We start from the raw sequence: 21,085 nt of genomic DNA on the forward strand, positions 1-21,085 counted from the left end.
CACACCATCTCCAACATGACTTTTTGTTTGTCGTCGACATGTGGGTTGTCGTGGTTACAGGAATGTGTATGTTGTGTGCCAAGCAGCATGTCTAATGGGGAGGGATTGGTGGGTTGTTTGGCGGGTTGTGTCATGTTTCTTTGGGAACGGGAGAGACGGGTGTCTCAGTAAGTGGCCTCTTAGTGAGTTGAAAGAGTTAAACAAATACTCACCCATTCATTTCATTTCAGGTCTAAGCCATCTAAGAACAGACAAGTTATTACAATGTAACAGCAGTCAAGAGATGCAATAACAGTCAAGAGATGTAAAACAGTCAAGAGATGTAATAACAATCAAGAGATGCAATAACAATCAAGAGATGTGAAACAGTCAAGAGATGTAATAACAGTCAAGAGATGTAATGACAGTCAAGAGATGTAATAACAATCAAGAGATGCAATAACAATCAAGAGATGTGAAACAGTCAAGAGTTGTAATAACAGTCAAGAGATGTAATAACAATCAAGAGATGCAATAACAGTCAAGAGATGTAATAACAATCAAGAGATGTGAAACAGTCAAGAGATGTAATAACAGTCAAGAGATGTAATAACAGTCAAGAGATGTAATAACAGTCAAGAGATGTAATAACAATCAAGAGATGCAATAACAGTCAAGAGATGTAATAACAATCAAGAGATGTGAAACAGTCAAGAGATGTAATAACAGTCAAGAGATGTAATAACAGTCAAGAGATGTAATAACAGTCAAGAGATGCAAAAACAGTCAAGAGATGTAATAACAGTCAAGAGATGTAATAACAGTCAAGAGATGTAATAACAATCAAGAGATGTAATAACAGTCAAGAGATGTAATAACAATCAAGAGATGCAAAAACAGTCAAGAGATGTAATAACAGTCAAGAGATGTAATAACAGTCAAGAGATGTAATAACAATCAAGAGATGCAAAAACAGTCAAGAGATGTAATAACAGTCAAGAGATGTAATAACAGTCAAGAGATGTAATAACAGTCAAGAGATGCAATAACAGTCAAGAGATGTAATAACAGTCAAGAGATGTAATAACAGTCAAGAGATGTAATAACAGTCAAGAGATGCAATAACAGTCAAGAGATGTAATAACAATCAAGAGATGTAATAACAGTCAAGAGATGTAATAACAATCAAGAGATGTAATAACAATCAAGAGATGTAATAACAGTCAAGAGATGTAATAACAATCAAGAGATGTAATAACAGTCAAGAGATGTAATAACAGTCAAGAGATGTAATAACAGTCAAGAGATGTAATAACAGTCAAGAGATGTAATAACAATCAAGAGATGTAATAACAGTCAAGAGATGTAATAACAATCAAGAGATGTAATAACAATCAAGAGATGTAATAACAGTCAAGAGATGCAAAAACAGTCAAGAGATGTAATAACAGTCAAGAGATGTAATAACAGTCAAGAGATGTAATAACAGTCAAGAGATGTAATAACAATCAAGAGATGCAAAAACAGCCAAGAGATGTAATAACAGTCAAGAGATGCAATAACAGTCAAGAGATGTAATAACAGTCAAGAGATGTAATAACAGTCAAGAGATGTAATAACAGTCAAGAGATGCAATAACAATCAAGAGATGTGAAACAGTCAAGAGTTGTAATAACAGTCAAGAGATGTAATAACAGTCAAGAGATGTAATAACAATCAAGAGATGTGAAACAGTCAAGAGATGTAATAACAGTCAAGAGATGTAATAACAGTCAAGAGATGTAATAACAGTCAAGAGATGTAATAACAATCAAGAGATGTGAAACAGTCAAGAGATGTAATAACAGTCAAGAGATTTAATAACAGTCAAGAGATGCAAAAACAGTCAAGAGATGTAATAACAGTCAAGAGATGCAATAACAGTCAAGAGATGCAATAACAGTCAAGAGATGTAAAACAGTCAAGAGATGTAATAACAGTAAAGAGATGCAATAACAGTCAAGAGATGCAATAACAGTCAAGAGATGTAAAACAGTCAAGAGATGTAAAGCAGTCAAGAGATGTAAAACAGTCAAGAGATGCAATAACAGTCAAGAGATGCAATAACAATCAAGAGATGTAAAACAGTCAAGAGATGTAAAACAGTCAAGAGATGCAATAACAGTCAAGAGATGTAATAACAATCAAGAGATGTGAAACAGTCAAGAGATGTAAAACAGTCAAGAGATGTAAAACAGTCAAGAACAATCACCGTACAGTTGAACAGTTAACCTTCTGAATGTACTCAGATTGAACTGGAGCTATACTCACTTCTCTGTCCGGATTCCCATAGTAAACACAGACATAACTCATGCTAATGACTGTAATGACCATGATCATCTCTAACTCATAACTCTGTCTGTCACCTCCCTCAGAAAGGGACCAGGAAGTGTGAGCTCCAGTACAGCAGTATTTACACTATGTATGATGTGTTTCCATCTACTGACACATAGCCCATAACTCTCTCTCCTACAGAACAATGAATAGACAAAGACAGATTATATGAGGGATGGAGAGATTGAGAGGTGAGATTTGTAAGTGTGAAAAGAGGAAGATACATACAGACAGATATACAGACAGAGAGAGAGAAAAGGAGAGAAATTGACAGTGTAGAGGAGAAAGCGAGAGAAAGGCAGGAAGAGAAAGAGAGAGAGAGAAAAAGCAGCAATAATAATGTTTGTCCATCTTGAGACACCGTAGCCACTATATACATCTTAGAATAGTCCGAATTAATCTATGATAACTCATTAATTGATGTTTTTGCCGAGGAAATCTTAGTCACGCAATTTTACATCTAACATGTTTGGTGCAGTATTTCTCAAGTGGAAAAATTTGCATGAAAACGAGTCCTCTATCGTTGAATGACAACAAACACTTAATTGAAGAATCCCTACAGTTGACCAATGGAGAAATGACCGACGGTGTAGGCTTGGCTACCGAAATCCGGATTGCCTCGCAAATTTTTGGGGGGTGTGCACGAACAGCCAAAAAAAACCTGTCTGAAGACCAAAACGAACAAAAACATCAGAAAATGTTGTCATAATATATGCAAGAAACTGTTTCGGATGGGAAGCATGCAGATGCCTTAATAAGAGATAGAGAGTGATACAGTGCAGTAACCACAGGTGGTAGGCAGTCCATCACACTCAGAGGAGAGTGTCTGAGACAACAACTCCTTGGGGAGACATGAAGGTGACTTTGATCAGACAAAGACAGAGGAGGCGAGAAAGAAGGATAGAGAGGGTAAAGAAGTGGAGAAGGTTCATAGTGGAGCAAATAGAGTGTGGGTTGGGGTTGGAATGTGGAGTGCCGGCTCAGAGAGGGGTCAGAGGGTGATATAAGGGTTGAGGGTGCTGAAGGGTTAAGGCGTCAGCATGCTTCAGTTCTGCTGGCACCTAGCTGAACTTGGCTAGGCGAACCGAATGAATGTGCTTGCATACTCCCTTAAAATACCTTTTCTTGAAAAATGAGTAAAAACAATCCCTACCGTTGACCAATCACCGACGAAGGGGTGTAGTTTTTGGCTACCGAACTTCAGCTAGCCTCCAGTAAAAATGGAGCTGAAGGGTTGTGTGTGGGGGGGGTTCTGAAGGGTTGTGTGTGGGGGGGGGGTGAAGGGTTAGGAGCAATGATTTATAGATGACTGATAGGGGGCGCTGTGTTGACGCCACCGTGCCTCCATCTTGGCACTCCCTCACCTTTGTATAAAATATGTTGTAAGCTGTAGAAATGTATTTATTTATGTCTACATTCATCTTTGCCATATTTGTTCTATTACAGATACCTTAATACATACTTTTAAATTAGATTATGTGAGCATGCTAGCAGACTCATAGACTTCAAGTCATTGCGCTAACGCTATTTAGCATTAGCTCGCAAAACTACCTCTAACTGGACACAGAGACATAAAAATGTTATCCACTAGTTCATCTGATTCTGTTGAAGTAAAAAAAGGGCCTAATTGCCAAAATTCTGAAGTATCCCTTTAAGTCACGGTACAATGCTTCCCAGTGACCACAGGTAGAGGGAGACAAAGTTGGTTAATAAACAAAATAAAAACTATTTTATTTAACTATAAGAGGTCAGATTTAGATTAAACGTTATGTGTTGTGAATGTGATCTTGTCAAGTCGTGAATTGTATTCCTCTAGAGAAGTGGTGGTCAATTTACCTCCTTGAGAGTTACTGGGTGTGCAGGCTTTTGCTCCAGCCCTACGATAACATACCTGATTCAGATGTCAGTAGAAGCAGTAGAATCAGGAGAATCAGGAGAGTCAGTAGAATCAACAGCCTCATTCATTACTATTCCACCTGTAGGTTTACCATGAAATTAAAGTGCTTTTTTATTTTTGAACTTGTCGAGGTGAACTCGGAGATGTTCGTCTCAACCCAGAGTTTTTAAAGCCCGTCTCTGTGGACAATAATGACTGTCACCCTTTAGAGAGGTGTCCAGTAAGGGATGTTGGACCTGCCCACCTTTTAAGTGCACTTTGAGGTGTTTAGGGATATTTACTGTTGAAAGGTACCATGTACCATGTAATCAGTTATGGAGCGATAAGATTTTTCTCAACCGTGACCTCTTGATCAACCCTAAAACGAACCCCATTTTACCACTTGCTCACTGTTGAAAGGTAGGAGTTGGTCACCCTGCGCCCTGTTATATGGAACAAAAGCATTATTTTTAGTGTCTGGCAGAATCTGGTCAAAAGTAGTACACAAAAGTGGTGCACTACATAGGGAATAGGGTGCCATTTGGGACACAACGTCTGGCTAATATGCCTGTCTAGTCAAGGGAGCATTGAATATATAATAATAATATAATAATATTAAATGCCATTTAGCAGACTCTTTTATACAAAGCGACTTAGTCATGTCTGGATACATTTTAAATATAGGTGGTCCCTGGAATCAAACCCACTATCCTGGCGTTGCAAGCGCAATTCTCAACCAACTGAGCTACAGATGACCATTTCTGGTCTTCTTGCTCAACATTGACCTGTTGCTTAACCCTATGCCGATGGCATTATCTACCAAGAGAATTCTCTTCGATCATAATCACAGTCGTGTATATTCCCCCCAAGCAGACACATCGACTGCCCTAAAAGAACTTCCTTTGACTGGAAACCACATATCCTGAGGCTGCATTTATTGTAGCTGGGGATTTTTACAAGGCTAATCTGAAAACAAGGCTCCCTAAATTCTATCAGCATATCGATTGAGCAACCCGTGCTGGCAAAACCCTGGATCATTGTTATTCTATCTTCCGCGACGCATATAAGGCCCTCCCCCGCCCTCCTTTCGGAAAAGCTGACCATGACTCCATTTTGTTGCTCCCAGCCTATAGACAGAAACTGAAACAGGAAACACCCGCGCTCAGGTCTGTTCAATGCTGGTCCGACCAATCGGATTCCGGTCTTCAAGATTGCTTCGATTACATGGACTGGGATATGTTCCGCATAGCGTCGAACAACAACATTGATGAATACGCTGATTCGGTGAGCGAGTTTATTATAAGTGCATCGGTGATGTTGTACCCACAGCGTCTATTAATAACCTCTCTGGGATAGGGGGCAGTATTTTCACGTCTGGATGAAAAGCGTGCCCCAAGTAAACTGCCTGCTACTCAGGCCCAGAAGCTATGATATGCATATCATTATTAGGTTTGGATAGAAAACACTCTGAAGTTTCTAAAACTGTTTGAATAATGTCTGTGAGTTTAACATAACTGATTTGGCAGGCGAAACCCCGAGCACAATCCATCCAGGGATTTTTTTTTTAGGTCAATCTGTTTTCCATTAGCTTTCTATGGCAAGCCCGTTTTAATAGAAATATGCTTGCAGTTCCTACGGCTTCCACTAGATGTCAACAGTCTTCAGAAATTGGTTGATGTTTTTCCTTTGAGTAATGAAGTAGCCCTTTCCTTTCTGAGGCTCGAGCCAGGTGGACTGTTTTGTTTGGGGAGCGTGACCTGAAGCGCGCTCCACTTTCATTTTATCAGCTATTGAACACGGTATAGTCCATCTTAAATTTGATCGATTATTTACGTTTTAAAATACCTAACGTTGGATTAGGAAAGTTGTTTGGAATGTTTGGACCAAGATTACAGGTAATTTATTAGATATTTTGTAGTCATGTTGGGTGAGTTTGGAACCGTTTTTTTTCTGAATCAAACGCGCCAAATAAATTGACATTTTGGGGATATAACGACGGAATTAATCGAACAAAAGGACCATTTGTGATGTTTATCGGACATATTGGAGTGCCAACAGAAGAAGCTCTTCAAAGGTAAGGCATGAATTATATCCTTATTTCTGAGTTTTGTGTCGCGCCTGGCGGGTTCAAATATGATTGTCATGTGTTTGTATGCGGGGTGCTGTCCTCAGATAATAGCATGGTTTGCTTTCGCCGTAAAGCCTTTTTGAAATCTGACACGGTAGCTGGATTCACAAGAAGTCAAGCTTTATTTTGGTGTATTGCACTTGTGATTGTATGAAAGTTAAATATTTTGAATAATTTAATTTGAATTTGGCACTTTGCCATTTCACCGGATGTTGTCAAATCGATCCCGCTAACGGGATTTGATCCATGAGAAGTTTTAAAACATTCCCCAACCAGAAACTGTGGATTAATGGCAGCATTCGCGCAAAACTGAAAGCGCGAACCACTGCTTTTAATCAGGGCAAGGTGACCGGAAACATGACCGAATACAAACAGTGTAGCTATTCCCTCCGCAAGGCAATCAAACAAGCTAAGCGTCAGTATAGAGACAAAGTAGAGTCGCAATTCAACGGCTCAGACACGAGAGGTATGTGGCAGGGTCTACAGTCAATCATGGACTACAAAAGAAAAACCAGCCCCATCGCGGACCACGATGTCTTGCTCCCAGACAGACTAAACAACTTCTTTGCTCATTTTGAGGACAATACAGTGCCACTGATACGGCCCGCTACCAAAACCTGCGGGCTCTCCTTCACTACAGCCAACCTGAGTAAAATATTTAAACGTGTTAACCCTCACAAGGCTGCAGGCCCAAACGGCATCCCCAGCGGCGTCCTCAGAGCATGCACGGACCAGCTGGCTGGTGCGTTTACGGACATATTCAATCAATCCTTATCCTAGTCTGCTGTTCCCACATGCTTCAAGAGCGCCACCATTGTTCCTGTTCCCAAGAAAGCTAATGTAACTGAGCTAAATGACTACCGCCCCGTAGCACTCACTTTCCTCATCATGAAGTGCTTTGAGAGACTAGTCAAGGACCATATCACCTCCACCCTACCTGACACCCTAGACCCACTCCAATTTGCTTACCGCCCCAATAGGTCCACAGATGACGCAATCGCAATCACACGGCACACTGCCCTAATCCATCTGGACAAGAGGAATACCTATGTAAGAATGCTGTTCATCGACTACAGTTCAGCATTTAACACCATAGTACCCTCCAAACTCGTCATTAAGCTCGAGACCCTGGGTCTCGACCCCGCCCTGTGCAACTGGGTCCTGGACTTCCTGACGGGCCGCCCCCAGGTGGTGAGGGTAGGTAACAGCATCTCCACCCCGCTGATCCTCAACAAGGGTGCGTTCTCAGCCCTCTCCTGTACTCCCTGTTCACCCACAACTGCGTGGCCATGCACGCCTCCAACTCAATCATCAAGTTTGCAGACGACACTACAGTGGTAGGCTTGATTACCAACAACGACGAGACGGCCTACAGGGAGGAGGTGAGGGCCCTCAGAGTGTGGTGTCAGGAAAATAACCTCACACTCAATGTCAACAAAACAAAGGAGATGATCGTGGACTTCAGGAAACAGCAAAAGGAGCAGCCCCCTATCCACATCGACGGGACAGTAGTGGAGAAGGTGGAAAGTTTTAAGTTCCTCGGCGTTATGTACATATTCTTATTCATTCCTTTACACTTGTGTGTATAAGGTAGTTGTTGTGAAATTGTTAGGTTAGATTACTTGTTAGATATTACTGCATGGTCGGAACTAGAAGCAGAAGCATTTCACTACACTCGCATTAACATCTGCTAACCATGTGTATGTTACAAATAAAAAATACAATTTGATTTGATATTTGTAAGTCTACTTTTAACCCTTCTCTTAACCCTACTCTTAACCCTATCCATACCATATTCTCCCTCTGGTTTGGTTTGGGAAGGTAGGCCTGCATTGGTCACCATCTGTTATAAGTAATGGAAGGACCATTACTCTAAGCCTGTTTAAGTCTGAAATAGGGCTGTTACGGTAACCATATTAACGCCACACCGGTGGTCACGAGTCATGATGGCAATCAAATTCCCCGTGACCATTTAGTCACGGTAATTAGGCTTCTCCAAGCTCTGATGCTGCTGATGGTCATTAGTAGCCTACCAAACTTGCTAACTGCCTAGACTCAGCACTCTATTGTCCCTCTTATCGCTCTGCATCAATGCAAATGTAATTGAAAATCTAATCAAACACTTAATGAGAGCCCATGAGCTCATGTTGTGCAACATTTCTATAGGGTATGCAATTGCATGAGAAAACAGAGTTTTGATGGCCTCTATTAAAAAGAGGAGGAACCTATCAGCTTTCTATAGGCTAGGCCTACTATATCTATTTGTCAACTTTCCTAATATTAAGCACATTGCTTGTCTTTACAACAGGAGTATAGCCTACAGTACCTGGCTTTCATGAAAATGAACCACGGGAAAAGTGTCCTCCATTCACTATTTATGTGCATAGATGACATGTATTTTTTCCCCTGCCCCTGTTTCGAGAAAGGAGCATGATAATGGTCTATTCTAAATCAAAACAAATTTCACACATACAGTACCTTTCAAGGGTTTTCTTTATCTCTTTATTATAGTAAGGAAAAAAAGTGTTAAATAAATCTAAATATATTTTATATTTGAGATTCTTCAAAGTAGCCACCCTTTGCCTTCATGACAGCTTTGCACACTCTTGGCATTCTCTAAACCAGCTTCATGAGGTAGTCACCTGGAATGCATTTCAATTTACAGGTGTGCCTTGTTAATTTGTGGAATTTCTTTCCTTCTTAATGCGTTTCAGCCAATCAGTTGTGTTGTGACAAGGTAGGGGTGGTATACATAAAATAGCCCTATTTGGTAAAATACCAAGTCCATATTATGGCAAGAACAGATCAAATAAGCAAAGAGAAATGACAGCCCATCATTACTTTAAGATATGAAGATCAGTTAATCTGGAAAATGTTAAGAACTTTGAAAGTCGAAAGTGCAGTCGCAAAAACCATCAAGCGCTATGAAGAAACTGTCTCTCATGAGGACCGCCACAGGAAAGGAAGACCCAGAGTTACCTCTGCTGCGGAGGACAAGTTCATTCGATTTAACTGCACCTCAGATTGCAGCCCAAATAAATGCTTCACAGAGTTCAAGTAACAGACACATCTCAACATCAATTGTTCAGAGGAGACTGTGTGAATCAGGCCTTCATGGTCGAATTGCTGCAAAGAAACCACGACTAAAGGACACCAATAATAAGAAGAGTCTTGCTTGGGCCAAGAAACACGAGCAGTGGACATTAGACCGGTGGAAATCTGTCCTTTGGTCCGATGAGTCCAAATTATAGATTTTTAGTTCAAACCGCCATGTCTTTGTGAGACGCAGACTAGGTGAATGGATCTCCGCATGTGTGGTTCCCACCCTGAAGCATGGAGGAGGAGGTGTGATGGTGTGGCGGTGCTTTGCTGGTGACACTGTTTGTGATTTATTTAGAATTCCATTTAACTTAACCATCATGACTATCACAGCATTCTGCAGGGATATGCCATCCCATCTGGTTTGCGCTTACTGGGACTATCATTTATTTTTCAACAGGACAATGACCCAACACACCTCCAGGCTGTGTAAGGGCTGTCTGACCAAGAAGGAGAGTGATGGTGTGCTGCATCAGATGACCTGGCCTCCACAATCACCTGACCTCAACCCAATTGAGATGGTTTGGGATGAGTTGGACCGCAGAGTGAAGGAAAAGCAGCCAACAAGTGCTCAGCATATGTGGGAACTCCTTCAAGATTGTTGGAAAAGCATTCCAGGTGAAGCTGGTTGAGAGAATGCCAAAAGTGTGCAAAGCTGTCATCAAGGCAAAGGGTGGCTACTTTGAAGTATCTAAAATCTAAAATATATTTTGATTTGATTAACACTTTTTTGGTTACTACATGATTCCATATGTGTTATTTCATAGTTTTGATGTCTTCCATATTATTCTACAATGTAGAACGTAAAAATAAAGATAAAACCCTTGAATGAGTAGGTGTGCCCAAACTTTTGACTGGTACTGTATATTATTTAGTATATGTAAAGACAAGATTAAATCAAGATTAGTCTGATGGGTGACAATATTTGCCTATTACTTGGGAATTATATATTATCATTTGTGAATGATGCCCAGCTTGTGCAGTGGCGTGGAAATTCTAATCAAAAGGAAGAGAGACTGCAGATTCTTCACTTTTTATTATAAGGTTTACAAATCTGGAGCTGGTTAACAATCCACTCAACAACATTGCAGAGTTAAGAGCCAAACAAGCAAGAGTTGGGTCTCAGCCTTTATAGGAAAATACAACCACTGTCTACATGGCAGTTTAACAGGTGTGTGAGGATCATGGTGGGAACATAGCCCACAAACTAGTGATAACGCCAGTTTTGTTACTCCTTTCTGCTGGTAGAATGTTCACTGCTGCTCAAGCTAGCCTCTGATCTCTTTATATCTCCACCCAGCTGTGCCCTTGAAAGATACGAAAAGAACAGGATGGACCAAAAACTGTGGTCATTCTTAGAGGCTCTTTGTCTTTGGCCGCGTGAACAAGTCACTCAGAATCAAGAGAGGAAAAAACAATGGCTTCTTACATGAGAGAAACAGACAGTGGAAATGTACAGGTTTAAGGCTCATACAGCGCATTTGCATAACAATGTTTCTAATTTTGCCACCATAGCAGTAAGGCAAGACACAGCAAATGCCTTTTTTGTTGTTGACTTTTTCAAATCATAATCGCACACCTCATGTAGCCTAGCCCATATGCCTATATGTTTTGATAAGGTTTGTATCACAACTAAAGGGGCCAAATAACTTCTTAAAATGAAGCACATTAATCCGCTTTACAACAGGTGTAGCGCCTAACACACGCAGTGGTTGAGTTTAAAGTTTGGGGAAGATAGTTTTCACCATAAAAATGCACCTTTATAATAAAAGCATTACATGCATAATTGCATTTGTGATCACTTTTGAGAATTCCCGCTAATTGATTGCATTTTGGAACATTTGCGCTTACAGCCTACTACCGTGTGTGCATTGCTGCGCTTAATGTGAAGAAATAGCCTAATAGTTTATCAACATTTTAAGCTAAACGTTCTGATCTGTTGCATCCGCCTCATTGCTTTAAAAAAAAAAAGATTGATGCTAGTGGTTGTATTCATTTGGGATCTATCGCATCCCAGACTATGTTTGGAATATTTATTTCTCGCACAGAATAGGATAAATCGACTTTTATACTATGCAGGATAGTAGATTGACATAGGCTAGTGCTTTTGATATTCGTTAGGCTTACTCATCTTGTTGGTTGATGAATAGTAAATATGGATAATTCTTCAATATGCGCCTCGGAATTGCGCAGTTGCATCCCCGATGTGTCTGTCTTCACTTGTAGCCTGTAAGAAGGACCCGATCACATGACGGGCTTAATAAGAATTTAGATATCTGAGAGAGCCAAGTGAGTGAGAGGTGCTTCGGAGCACTCAGCCGGGAGAAGGGTATTATAATTATTATATTCAGCCCAAGGGCACAACGACCACACAAAGGGGATGTTGCCGGGAAAATCGAGGCATTATCAAGTGCTTGTCAAATTGTGAATGAGAGACTGATAAAGTGTGTGCAGCCTGCACAAAAAATAAAGCAGAGCTCATGCCTTTCATGCGACTTTTTTCAAATCATCATTAGAGTCGCATCATGCAGCCTTGGAATGTATTAAAATCAAAACATATAGCCCAATGTTTGTATCACAACTAAAGTTGCATAAATAACCCTAAATTAAGCAAATAGGAGGACCAGTTTCTTTGTTAACCGCTCAACACAGAATAGCCGCATGTGCGCACTCCCTCAAATCATTTGGAGAAAATATCCTTTCTATTTTATTCAGCTATGTTCAATTGTATTCTTCATACTATAATATAAAATAATGCCACTGAATTCTCAGCAAATCTTGTCTACTAAATGAACTAGTGTAGCCCTCAGCCATATGGCATAGCCAGACCTGGGCCTAACATAAGGATAACTCAGAGTATGCTATTCTGTTCAACTGAAAAATACTACATTTTCGTCATATCATGTTTCTTTAGACTGGTCTAAAATAAATAATGGATTTATTGTGATGGCGTAGGCTATATTATATTGGTTTATTAGACTTTTTAAAATGTAGATATTCCAAAGGTTTGCGTCAGTGGCTTGTAGGCTATGCGTGGAAGCCACGAGATGCTAAATGTGTTTATGTTAATTAACGGTCAATTACCGTGAGACCGGCAGTTATTTGCTTGACAATCACCAGCTGACAAAATGTCATGACCGCCACAGCCCTAGTGTGAGAGCATTTGAGGTACTCTTTAACATTGACATCTTGCTCAACCTTCACTTCTGCCTCAGCCTCTGCCCTAGCCATACCACAGTAATTCAACACCTTTTCACTCTTGTTGTTGCAGATGGACCGCGTTCACAAATCCCAGATTGGTCCAGGATTTGGACTAACCACGCCCCTTATGAGGAAACCCAGCTCATCGTGTGCCGTGTGCCGACTGAGGTTCAACTCAGAGGTAGGCAGAGTTTGATCTCTTACAGGGCAGTACCAGGGATGCTGCAGAGTTTCACCACATACAGGGCAGTACCAGGGATGCTTGCAGAGTTTGAACTTAACCAGTAGATATATACTAAGTGATGTGTAGTGTTAACCAGTAGATATATACTAAGTGTTGTGTGGTGTTGACCAGTAGATATATACTAAGTGTTGTGTGGTGTTGACCAGTAGATATATACTAAGTGGTGTGTGGTGTTAACCAGTAGATATATACTAAGTGTTGTGTGGTGTTGACCAGTAGATATATACTAAGTGTTGTGTGGTGTTGACCAGTAGATATATACTAAGTGTTGTGTGGTGTTGACCAGTAGATATATACTAAGTGTTGTGTGGTGTTGACCAGTAGATATATACTAAGTGTTGTGTGGTGTTGACCAGTAGATATATACTAAGTGTTGTGTGGTGTTAACCAGTAGATATATACTAAGTGTTGTGTGGTGTTGACCAGTAGATATATACTAAGTGTTGTGTGGTGTTGACCAGTAGATATATACTAAGTGTTATGTGGTGTTAACCAGTAGATATATACTAAGTGTTGTGTGGTGTTGACCAGTAGATATATACTAAGTGCTGTGTGGTGTTGACCAGTAGATATATACTAAGTGTTGTGTGGTGTTGACCAGTAGATATATACTAAGTGTTGTGTGGTGTTAATCAGTAGATATATACTAAGTGTTGTGTGGTGTTAACCAGTACATATACTTTGCGGATGGCACAGGTTTGATATTGGATGAGATGTATGAGATGAAAATCTCTCAGAGTTTATAAGTTGCTCTGGATAAGAGCATCTGATAACTGATGAAACACTAATCATGTTAGATCTCTGGCTTGACCCTGTGGTTATATAACTTGAGTTCTTACTACTGCATGGTCATTGGAGTTGTTGTCTGTTGTGTGATTCAGTGCTTCTGGTTCTATTTTCTCTGTGTAGAGCCAGGCCTCATCCCATTACAATGGTACCAAACACTTCAAGAGGCTCAAAGCCCTTGACCCACCGGACTGCAAGACCAGAGCCCCCGACACAGTAACCAAGGAAACCACGACCAAGAGCGTATCACCCTGCCTTGTGCCGCCCAGCTCAGAGCCCAGTTCAAGAGGTTGGTGTGTGTGTGGTGTGTGTGTGTGTCAATGACTGTATATGTGAATGCAAAAATCCATCAATCACATGACACCATTCATTCATATGTGAAGACTCAATAGCACATTAAAGCCAAATAAAGATGGTTAAGATGGCGTCTCGTGGAGACATAACATGAACAATTTGGGCCACTCCAGTAAGTGACGTAGCTCAGTGCTGCCCCTCTCACTGAGTAACTCATGTTGAAGACTGAACGATGTACTGAAGGCCGCCATTAGCAACTAAATTATCTTTATAACTTCTTCTGTGTGCGATTTTAAAATAATCGATTCTAGGACATTTGCTGTATTAGAAGCAATAATTGGCATCATGATTGTCTTATTATTTAAGGCCAACCAGTACCGTGGTCGGCCTTGAACTTCAGTGGCTTCAATGAGAGGGGAAAGTCTTTCTCCCCTTGTGTGCACTGCGTGCGTACGTGCGTGTGTGTGTGTGTTCATGAGTGCATGTGCATGTGTTTGTGTGCACCTGTCTATCCTCACTGTCAAAAAGAGCAGATGTCCTCTACATTACCCTAAATACATATTAAATACAGTGCATTCGGGAAAGTATTCAGACCCCTTGACTTTTTCCACATTTTGTTACATTACAGCCTTATTCTAAAATGAATTAAATATTTTTTTCCCTCATCAATCTACTGACAATACACCATAATGACAAAGCAAAAACAGGTTTTTAAATTTTTTTGCGAATGTATTTAAAAAATATCACTTTGACATAAGTATTCAGACCCTACATACATGTATACATACAGTTGCAGTCGGAAGTTTACATACACCTTAGCCAAATACATTTAAACTCAGGTTTTCACAATTCCTGACATTTAATCCTAGTAAAAATTCCCTGTCTTAGGTCAGTTAGGATCACCACTTTATTTTAAGAATGTGAAATGACAGAATAATAGTAGAGAGAATGATTTATTTCAGCTTTTATTTATTTCATCACATTCCCAGTGGGTCAGAAGTTTACATACACTCAATTACTATTTGGTAGCATTGCCTTTAAATTGTTTAACTTCGGTCAAACGTTTCGGGTAGCCTTCCACAAGCTTCCCACAATAAGTTGGGTGAATTTTGGCCCATTCCTCCTGTTGTCCTTAAGCCATTTTGCCACAACTTTGGAAGTATGCTTGGGGTCATTGTCCATTTGGAAGACCCATTTGCGACTAAGCTTTAACTTCCTGACTGATGTCTTGAGATGTTGCTTCAATATATTCACATAATTTTCCTGCCTCATGATGCCATCTATTTTGTGAAGTGCACCAGTCCACAACATGATGCTGCCACCCCGGTGTTTCACGGTTGGGATGGTGTTCTTCGGCTTGCAAGCCTCCCCCTTTTTCCTCCAAACACAACGATGGTCATTATGTCCAAGCAGTTCCATTTTTGTTTCATCAGACCAGAGGACATTTCTCCAAAAAGCACGATCTTTGTCCTCATGTGCAGTTGCAAACCGTAGTCTGGATTTCTTAATGGCGGTTTTGGAGCAGTGGCTTCTTCCTTGCTGAGCGGCCTTTCAGGTTATGTCAATATAGGAACTGTTTAACTGTGGATATAGATACTTTTGTAACAGTTTCCTCCAGCATCTTCACAAGGTCCTTTGCTGTTGTTCTCAGATTGATTTGCACTTTTCGCACTAAAGTACGTTTGTCACGAATACTACCGAAGGTGGCTCCCCTTCCCATTCGGGTGGCGCTCGGCGGTCGTCGCCGCCGGTCTACTAGCTGCCACCGATCCCTTTTTCCTTTTCGTTTATGTCTGTCTAATTGTTTTCACCTGTTCCTTGTTGGGGTTTTGGGAGGTGTACTATTTAGTTTAGTTTCGCCCGCTAGTGTTTGTGCGGGCTTATTGGTTGTCATTGTACGTAGGAGGTGTATCATTGATTTTGGGTTTTCGCTGTCCAGTTTATTTAACTGTGGTCTTTGGGTTGTGTTTGCGCCTGTGTTTTGGCGTCATCCCTTTTGTACCTGTTCCTGTTGACTGTGGACATTAAAGTGTTTGTTCCCGTGAAACTTCTGCTCTCTGCGCCTGACTCTACACCCATCATTCTCCTGACGTTACAACGTTAATCTCTAGGAGACAGAACGTGTCTCCTTCCTGAGCGGTATGACGGCTGCGTGGTCCCATGGTGTTTATACTTGCGTACTATTGTTTGTACAGATGAACGTGGTACCTTCAGACCTTCAGATTTCTTTTGATTTCTCCCATGATGTCAAGCAAAGAGGCACTAAGTTTGAAGGTAAGCCTTGAAATACATCCACAGGTACACCTCCAATTGACTCAAATGATGTCAATTAGCCTATCAGAAGCTTCTAAAGGAATTTTCTGGAATTTTCCAAGCTATTTAAAGGCACAATCAACTTAGTGTATGTAAACTTCTGACCCACTGGAATTGTGATACAGTGAAATAATCTATCTGTAAACAAGTCTAACAGACTTGCCAAAACTATAGTTTGTTAACAAGACATTTGTAAAGTGGTTGAAAACTAGTTTTAATAACTCCAACCTAAGTGTATGTAAATTTCCGACTTCAACTGTATATTTTCAGTCTTTAGAGGTTCAAACGCAGCCCTTTGCTTGTGTGTTTGTAATGTATGCAGATCTGTGAGTATGTATGCGTCCACAGCTGTAGGAGTTTGCGTTGTTTGTTAATCTCTGCAGATCTGGGAGTGTGTATGTGTCTTTATATCACAACAGGTTGGTGGCACCTTAATTGGGGTAATGGCTGGAGCGGAATCAGTGGAATGGTATCAAATACATAAAATACATGTTTCCATGGTTTCCAGGTGTTTGATACATTCCCTTATCATATTTGTTGGTGTGCATGAGTGTTTTAGAGAGTGGGAGGCATATTGTTTGATAATAATGCGACATAGTGAGAGACCATTTTGATTTAATGCGATAGAGTGAGTTTTTCTGCGTGTGGAAGAAACAGGGGAGCCATGTGTTGATGACTTTGTCAAACAGCCTTATTGCCATTTTAGAGAGACAGTCAATGAAAACAGACAAACAAACCCTCACAGGCCTAATCACCATTACCAAGGCAAGGTCTGTCTGTCTGTCTGTCTGTCTCACTGCAGATAATGGAGTATAATCATCTCAATCCAAGCCTCTAATTTTCCTACTCTGAAAAATTGAATCAGATTCCCATAGGGGTAAATCCATATGAATTAAGACCATCGAAGAAGTGGTCAGAAAGTGACTTTTTGGACCTGAATGCCAAAACAGGTGCTCAAAGTTGACCCATTTTGTATTCCCCATCATACAATGAGACATCTATGTCTTCATCACTGGAAAAGACAAACAGTTGAGTTTAATATAATTTAAAAGCTTATTAACAGGGTTGTCCAACTATTTTAAAACGTCTTGAAATAAAAAAATTTTTTGAAAACAATCATTTTTTTTAACCTTTAATGTCAATGATTTAAAATCTCAGATTCTTCTCATATTCGCATATGCTGTAGCTTAGAACCGATTTGAGGTTTTTGTGTTGTGCCCGCCATTGGTTGAGACACAACATGGTCTTGAATACAGGGTGCCATTTCAATCATAGAAATATAATTCATAGAATGGACCTATCCCTTCAGACCATTGCAATTCAGCTGGTACACCATTGAAATTGAATTTAAATTTTAACTTTAGAAGCTTTTCAGAACTCAAATACCCTACAAGTTTGCATTTCCTGCCAGGCAGGAAGATTCTCAGAAACAAAAGAGTGATCAAATTAAGATCCTACATCTGTAGGTCTCCTATGGAGGATTGACAGTATAATTTAAAACAACAGATCTTCCCATTCAACTCAACATTCTCTGATGTGTGGATGTCCAACCATCTTTGTGGTACTATTTGAAAGTCGAAATTTCTATTTGATTCCCATTTTAGTACTTTTAACAGTCAAAACATGATACCCACCCTGTATTCAAGAGCATGTTGTCTCAACCGATGGCTGGCACAACACAAACACCTCAGATGATGTAAAATGTGGACACGTTTTAGATAATTGATGCTTAAGGCTAAAAAATGACATAATTGCTATAAATAAATAAATAAAACATTCAATAAATTCTAGAATTGTTTGACAACTCTGTTTTTGTAAACTTTTAAAAGACATCAATCTCAACCGTTTATCTTTTCCAGTGATCAAAAAAGGTCAACTTTCAGGACGTCTATCTCTTGAATGTTTTGGCATTCAGTTCCAAAAAGGAACTTTCTGAGCAAGTCAACAATGGGCAAATACTGTATGTAATGAAGCTTTTGTTCAAATCAAAAGGGGTGCTGTCAAAAAGTGATTGAATTCAAGTGGATTTACCCATAGGAAATCTTTGATTATTACCAAGATTACAGCTAATGAATCTCATACACACTGGTGTGCTTTTATCTGTCTCAGTGAGTTATGGTAAGAGTTGAGAAACTTGGTATGCTTCCCAAATGGCACCCTATTCACTATCTAGAATAGGGTGCCGTTTGGGACGCAGACCCTGCAGTGGTAATCAGCATTAGAGACTCTATTAGAGGTTGATGTAGGAGAGAAGAAAGCATCAGAGTAAACGTGTCTCCCCTCTCTCTCACCACCACTGTCACACACACAAACACTCTCCCCACTAATTCACCATTCACCACACTCAAATTCGTTTTCATTTTACGATGACAGAAAATGGAGGTATAAACCCTTATCACGATGCTCTTTTCTATTCTTCTGTGTAGATGTCACAGCCGGAGCCGTGTTGTCACCACCCTCTGCCTCTGGGGTGGTTCCATCGACCTGCAGCCCATCTGTATCCATGGAAATGCCCTCTGACCCCTCTCTGTCACTCTGTCCCCTGATGGAGAAGGAGATGGAGGGAGAGGTGGAGGAGGTTGTGGAGTCGGAGGAAAAGAAGGCTAAGAGACTACTATACTGTTCTCTCTGCAAGGTGGCGGTCAACTCTGCATCCCAGCTACAGGCTCACAACAGCGGTGAGAATGAAGCTTTACTGACCGGTTTGTGTACAGGTGTGTATCATCATCATGTTGCAACAAGTCCGTCTTCTTAATCATTGCTCTCATCGGGTCAATACCACACCAATCGATCACTCACTCCCTATCCCCAAGGGCTAGGCCATTATTGCCATCTTGATCTGATAGGTAAAGTGTATGTTAGGACAGGGTCTCTATCTCTCTCTTGTCATCCTCCCCATTGAGATGCACCTTTATGTTGTAGCCAGATGCCCGACTTTGTTAATACTGTACTTAGTTGGCGTCTCTGCTTCTAACCTTTGACCCATCTGACCTTTCACCCTGTCAGGCACGAAACACAAGACAATGCTGGAGGCCAGGAGCGGCGACGGAGCCATAAAGTCATTCCCCAGGTCAGGGGTCAAAGCCAAGCTGGCCACTCCCACTGAGGTGTCGACTGGGCTCCAGAACAAAACTTTCCACTGTGAGATCTGCGATGTGCACGTCAACTCCGAGACACAACTCAAACAGGTTAGTTGTATACTGTATTTAAACTGAAATCCGCGCTTTTATGAATATTTATACATCTGCGTTCCAGAGATGAGAGGAAAAAGATGGATTTTAATTAGGTTTAGTGTTTCCGTAAATTTCCTGTGACCTGGTGAATCTATGAGCTAGACTGACCCATTTGGCTAAGACATCTCCTTCTCCCTCATCCCTGTCGCCCCCCCTCCTCTCTCCACCCCGCCCCTCTCTCTCTCCTCAGCACATCAGTAGTAGAAGGCATAAAGACCGTGCAGCAGGGAAGCCAGCCAAGCCCAAGTTTAGCCCCTATGGTCTGCCGTCTCAACGCAACCAGAATCTACAGACAGTGAGTACCACATTATTGTCTTTTGGCAGTACTTTAGTACTTTTCGTTTTGTTGTGGACTGTTTGTGGTTTACATCTGGTATGATTGGATTGGAGTTGTTTTGCAAAGTGTTGTAGATTGTGGAACAGGTGTGATAGCGTTATGGTTGCGATCACGTTGTGATTTAATTGTAGACTGGTTGTGATCACGTTGTGATTTAATTGTAGACTGGTTGTGATCACGTTGTGATTTAATTGTAGACTGGTTGTGATCACGTTGTGATTTAATTGTAGACTGGTTGTGATCACGTTGTGATTTAATTGTAGACTGGTTGTGATCATGTTGTGATTTAAATGTAGACAGGTTGTGATCATGTTGTGATTTAAATGTAGACTGGTTGTGATCATGTTGTGATTTATTGTAGACTGGTTGTGATCATGTTGGGATTTAAATGTAGACTGGTTGTGATCATGTTGTGATTTAAATGTAGACTGGTTGTGATCATGTTGTGATTTAAATGTAGACTGGTTGTGATCATGTTGTAATTTTAATTGTAGAATGGTTTTGATCACGCTGTGTGTGGTTTCCAGGTTGGGATCACTCTGAGGAAGGAGCAGGACTTGGCAAAGCCTCTCGTCTCGTGCCTCTTACAGCGCCATCTCTCCCTCGCTGCTGCTGCTGCCATGGCAACCCTGTCCCCGTTCCATTTGCGCCCTGCCCCTACATCTGGCTCCGCCCTCTTTCAGACTCAGCCCCTCCACCAGACCCTATTACATCCTGCCCCAGGACCTCTCCGTACGGCACATACATCAGTTCTGTTCTCACCGTACTGACTCAGACCTGAACCAGATTTGGCCTACTCCTGACTCAGACCCATGTCAGATGTACCAGAACCCAACAGAATCTGTGGGACCAGTGCAGACAAAATGCAGTCTGTAAAGTTGGAAACAGAGCTGGGATCAGATTCAGAGTATTTATCTCTACTGACCATCTTGGACCAGGGTGTCTATGTTGGTTTTTGTGCCATGCTTGAGTGTGTGCGTGTGCGTGTGTTCATGTGTTCGATCGTGTGTTCGTGTGTTTGTCATGAAATATGAGTATTGTTTTTCAATGAAGAATTTGTTGCTTACCTTGATACTAATCCCTCTTTGGGTCCCGTTCAAGAATTTCTCAAACTGAAATGAATTAAGAGACTCAGATCCTTCATTTTGGCTTCAAACGATGGGCCTCAATTATTTATTACTTAGAGTACAGGTAATCCCCTTGGCTTAACTTCTTCAGATAA

At 40.8% G+C, this 21,085-nt stretch overlaps 1 protein-coding gene across 1 annotated transcript; it reads left to right on the top strand.

The window, feature by feature from the left end:
• Nucleotides 1-18,850: 18,850 nt before the first annotated feature.
• Nucleotides 18,851-20,633, top strand: LOC120027079 (zinc finger protein 385D-like). Its single transcript, XM_038971919.1, has 4 exons — nucleotides 18,851-18,971; nucleotides 19,300-19,481; nucleotides 19,717-19,821; nucleotides 20,391-20,633. Exons 1-4 carry the CDS (start codon nucleotides 18,851-18,853, stop codon nucleotides 20,631-20,633), a joined length of 651 nt encoding a protein of 216 aa, XP_038827847.1.
• The last annotated feature ends 452 nt before the right edge of the window (nucleotides 20,634-21,085 follow it).

This window comes from Salvelinus namaycush, chromosome 32 (genome assembly GCF_016432855.1).
Source record: "Salvelinus namaycush isolate Seneca chromosome 32, SaNama_1.0, whole genome shotgun sequence".
Classification (NCBI taxonomy): Eukaryota; Metazoa; Chordata; class Actinopteri; order Salmoniformes; family Salmonidae; genus Salvelinus; species Salvelinus namaycush.

Excerpts from the sequence above, each read along its gene's own strand:
- LOC120027079 (XM_038971919.1), top strand. The coding sequence starts at position 18,851 with ATGGAGGGAGAGGTGGAGGAGGTTGTGGAGTCGGAGGAAAAGAAGGCT. Across the intron at positions 18,972-19,299 it reads GCTACAGGCTCACAACAGCG|GCACGAAACACAAGACAATG; the intron begins GTGAGAATGAAG and ends TCACCCTGTCAG. Across the intron at positions 19,482-19,716 it reads CCGAGACACAACTCAAACAG|CACATCAGTAGTAGAAGGCA; the intron begins GTTAGTTGTATA and ends CTCTCTCCTCAG.